Source organism: Formica exsecta, unplaced genomic scaffold, assembly GCF_003651465.1.
Source record: "Formica exsecta isolate Colony F162 unplaced genomic scaffold, ASM365146v1 scaffold192, whole genome shotgun sequence".
NCBI lineage: Eukaryota > Metazoa > Arthropoda > Insecta > Hymenoptera > Formicidae > Formica > Formica exsecta.
Genome location: NW_021849218.1, coordinates 1,394,550 through 1,398,682, shown reverse-complemented (window position 1 = coordinate 1,398,682; position 4,133 = coordinate 1,394,550). Strand labels below are relative to the sequence as shown.

General features: G+C 33.2%; 1 protein-coding gene across 1 annotated transcript in view; it reads right to left on the bottom strand.

The window, feature by feature from the left end:
- Positions 1–388, bottom strand: part of LOC115234005 (ribosome biogenesis regulatory protein homolog) — a 4,802-nt gene extending 4,414 nt beyond the window's left edge. Inside the window, exon 1 of the mRNA XM_029804691.1 lies at positions 169–388. Coding sequence (XP_029660551.1) covers positions 169–350 — 182 coding nt within the window. The 5' untranslated portion in view covers positions 351–388. The remainder of the gene's footprint in view (positions 1–168) is intronic.
- Between the last annotated feature and the right edge of the window lie 3,745 nt (positions 389–4,133).

Genomic DNA, 4,133 nt, shown 5'->3' with positions numbered 1-4,133 from the left:
TATTATTAATTATTATAAAATTACTTGAGAGTTTTCATATCCAAATCGGATGCATCGGATGCAAGTAAAGTTCCCAAATCAATGTCCAGCTCTACATCTTTATGTACTGATGTAGATTTACTTGGGTCCATGGCAAGGTGTGCATATTATTAATTATTATAAAATTACTTGAGAGTTTTCATATCCAAGGTATTATAATCGGATGCAAGTAAAGTTCCCAAATCAATGTCCAGCTCTACATCTTTATGTACTGATGTAGATTTACTTGGGTCCATGGTGTAATTAACAAGGTGTGCAATCTTCTCGGACGAATTTTTGTCACCTTCTGCGTAGCACCAAGTTTCCGCCATCTTGCAAAATCACCATAGCAACCGATAAGCAACGTGACGATAAATGGCCGCGTTCAGCAAAGAAAACGCTTAGTAGCAATCGAATGTGATTGGTTCTTACTTTTATCACCAACGAATCAATGTCGAGTGTTGACAAGACGATAACTGAGCGCTTTCTCTGCTGAACGCGGCCAATAACTGAGCGCTTTCTCTGCCGAACGCGCCCAATGGTAGAAAGTGGAAGTAAAACGTGCAACTTTTACGAGGTTATTACGATAAGAAATATAATAAAAAGCATCGAATTCTGTTTTTAAATCGCACATTCGAGAAATGAAATAACTTCAAATGGAACTCTCGAAGCGTCATCAATTCATTTGTCCCTCATCTCCCAATTGATATAGAAGCATTTATATTTTATTATTTTCACAAAATTTTTCGTTTTCAAATGGAGCATCTAACCTCGTCACATACAAGGACAATGCAGATGCGATGACCAATGTTTTTAGCTGTGGTGAAGGTGTGTATGTACAAGCAAATTTTCTTACTTTTAACCTTACTGTTCTATTTTAATATAAATTATATATTATTATTAAGAAAATATTATCCTATTATAAGAATTTTAATCAATTAGTTTTGATAACTTGGCATTATATTAATTAAAGTAAAGTTATATTAAAATGATGCATGACAAACGGTTGTAATGTATCACAACCATAAACGAACATAAAATTACGCTCATGCACCGGCGACAATGATTGTCATGAGCCGGCAACAGAAGGAATTTCTCTCCTTCCTTGATCTCTGATAGAGGTCGAAGCTACATCTCTGGCTAGATGTAGCCAGAATGAATAGGCCACGATCAACAAAAGGTAGGTCCAACTGGCCCAACGAAGCAGCATACGGTACATTCTATTAGGGCACGCGAATAGGGCACGCGAATAGGACACGCGAATAGGGCACGCGAGTAGGATACACGGTTAGGATATGCGAGTAGGGCACGTGAGTAGAACACGCGGTTAAGGTACCCCCGCAATTTCGATTATTGCGGATTCCCGCTAGCTTAGCCACCAAAGGTAGGATTGTTAGGAATATGAGAACTATCTTAATTTAAGATAGTCATTTAATTCCTTAAGCATTTAATTCTTTAAGATTCGTAAGAAATTAAATGCTTACTAGGAACTAAAAATCCTAAGACTATTGAAATATTGGAAAGTTTCCGCCATCTTGCAAAATCACCATAGCAACCGATAAGCAACGTGACGATAAATGGCCGCGTTCAGCAAAGAAAACGCTTAGTAGCAATCGAATGTGATTGGTTCTTACTTTTATCACCAACGAATCAATGTCGAGTGTTGACAAGACGATAACTGAGCGCCTTCTCTGCTGAACGCGGCCAATAGTCGCTTTCATTTACATCAAAACTCAGATAAATCTTACTTGCGTTCTCTCTCGCTCGCACGTAGCATACATGCTTCCTTTGCTTCCTTTATTTTAAGCTTAATTTTCTAGCTGGTATAGTAGCGTCAACTAGATCCATTTTAGAGCTGGCGGAACTACATGGCCAGATTCACTTTTCGGTGCGATGCTTTTTCTAGCTGATGCAGTAGCGCCAACTAGATCCATTTTAGAACCGGCGTAATTACATGGCTAAAATCATTTTTCGGTGCCACGGTAAAACAACCGGTCGGTACATGTACGTGCTAGATGATCCATAATTGTGGATCAAAATTGCGGAGAAATATTATGAATTTATTAATGTTTTATTAATTGCGCGTGATGTTTTGTTATTCTAGTATATACTACGGACAGCGATAATAAGTTATTATTGAAATATTTTTATGTATATATGCGCACACACACATGTAACATAAAATAAATTTCCTTAAATTAATTTTCTTAACAATTTTTTCCCTAATTTTTAAATATATAACATATAGAAGAGTGTTCTTTTATCATTATTAATATTAGTATTATTTTTGTGTTAATGTTAAAAAGACTTAATAATAGATTGAACATGAATATAACTACTGTATATAGATAAATTTCCATTTTTCAAGTAAATTCAAACCACAATCAATTTGCCCGTTTCTATTGACTTTTTTTGATACAAAAATTATGGTTACGAACGAATGTATTTTATTGATTCATTTTTAATTAATATAATTTTTGTTTTTTCTTTTTTAGAAAATATTTCTAGGCAATGAGGATATTAACATTAGGTTTTGGTTTCTTTTAAGAAATTATTCGCAGGTATTGGACATCCCGCTATTTTAGGAGAAGCCTGGATAATTTTTAAATATACATATTCTATAGATATAATAAAATACATGCACAAATTAACATACTATTTCAAAAAATTTTTATACTTTTTTGAATATTATATTTAAAATATTATGTATGAATGTAACGTAAAAGTGCGAATACTTAAAAATTTTGAGACAAATTGAATGGGTATCCCGATATCAGTAAAATATCGACAAATTAATTTATTTAAAAGCTATAGAAAAATAGCTTATAATTAATTATTTGAAATTATGTCGATTTGTTTTATCTTGCAACGTCTTTGAAATAAAATTTTTAAAATTTTGTTGTTATCGGGTTCGATTTGTCTCAAACAGTTGGTACCCGAGAATTATTTGTACTCGCACATTTAATACTAGCTACAATAATGATGCATGTATTTTATTATTCATACATATAATCGTTCGTAACCACATTTTCATAAAATCGTTATATCCATTTATTTTTTAATATTAGAGATATATTTCTTAATAATGGGAGAACACAGTTTCTCGCGGAAATCTCAATCTAAATTGAAAGATAATGACAATGGTAACTGTCATTGATTCGTTACCGAAGTCATTGCTATTGGGAGCAGTCCGGAAGATCCGGGATTCGTTCCCTCCTACAGCGGGGCCCTTGATATTCAACGAATCACTTAACTTTTTTTTGCGGATTGATTTTGCGGGGTCCGATGTAGAAGCAAGAAGTTGATCGTTCTCCACTTTTAGGATTGTTCTTGTCTTTGTCGGATATTAACCGGCGTATTATCTGGCGGAGGGACCTTGATCTGGTCAAATCGTTGAGCCAGTTATCCTCCACTGAACGCGGCAATAACGCACACTTTTTTTATAACGGTATTTTAAGACTTATATGGTTTTATCCTGTTTAGTCAATTCTTCGCGAAACGGTACATATATTTTATTCTCAGTCGCGAAATTTAATTTAATTTAATTTAATTTAATAAAATCACGCATTTGAAAATAAATCGAGCATTAGATTTTATATGCAAATTGTATACAAATGCTCTATATTACAGACGCGATTATAAAAAGCGTTTCAAATGTCCGTCAAAACATTTTCGTTTAAGTATGTAGTAATTATATTGTTCCTCTGATTGCATGTGTATATTGAAATGGCGAATATTACGGCTATCGTCGATTTATTTATTCGTCGCGTTTTTTCGCAAATTTTAAATCGCGATTTATCTTGTGATTTAATCGTTGATTTACATCGATGCTTCGTCTATCTTTTCTCGAATATTTTCTTTGAAACTCTACGCAAAATGCGCCAGTCTAACAATAAATACTTTTTTCTTTTTAATTCAAAAACAATCGATAACTTTATTAACAACTCGTTTGGTCAGAATCATTTGCATTATATAAAACTTAATAAGCTTTGTAATTGCATGTTGGTCATTAATCACAAATATTGTATTAATTGTTCCTTATCAGCTATATGTAATTTAAAAATTTCTAGTGAATTCTGCATTATATGAATATTTCGGATATTTCCGTGTAATAA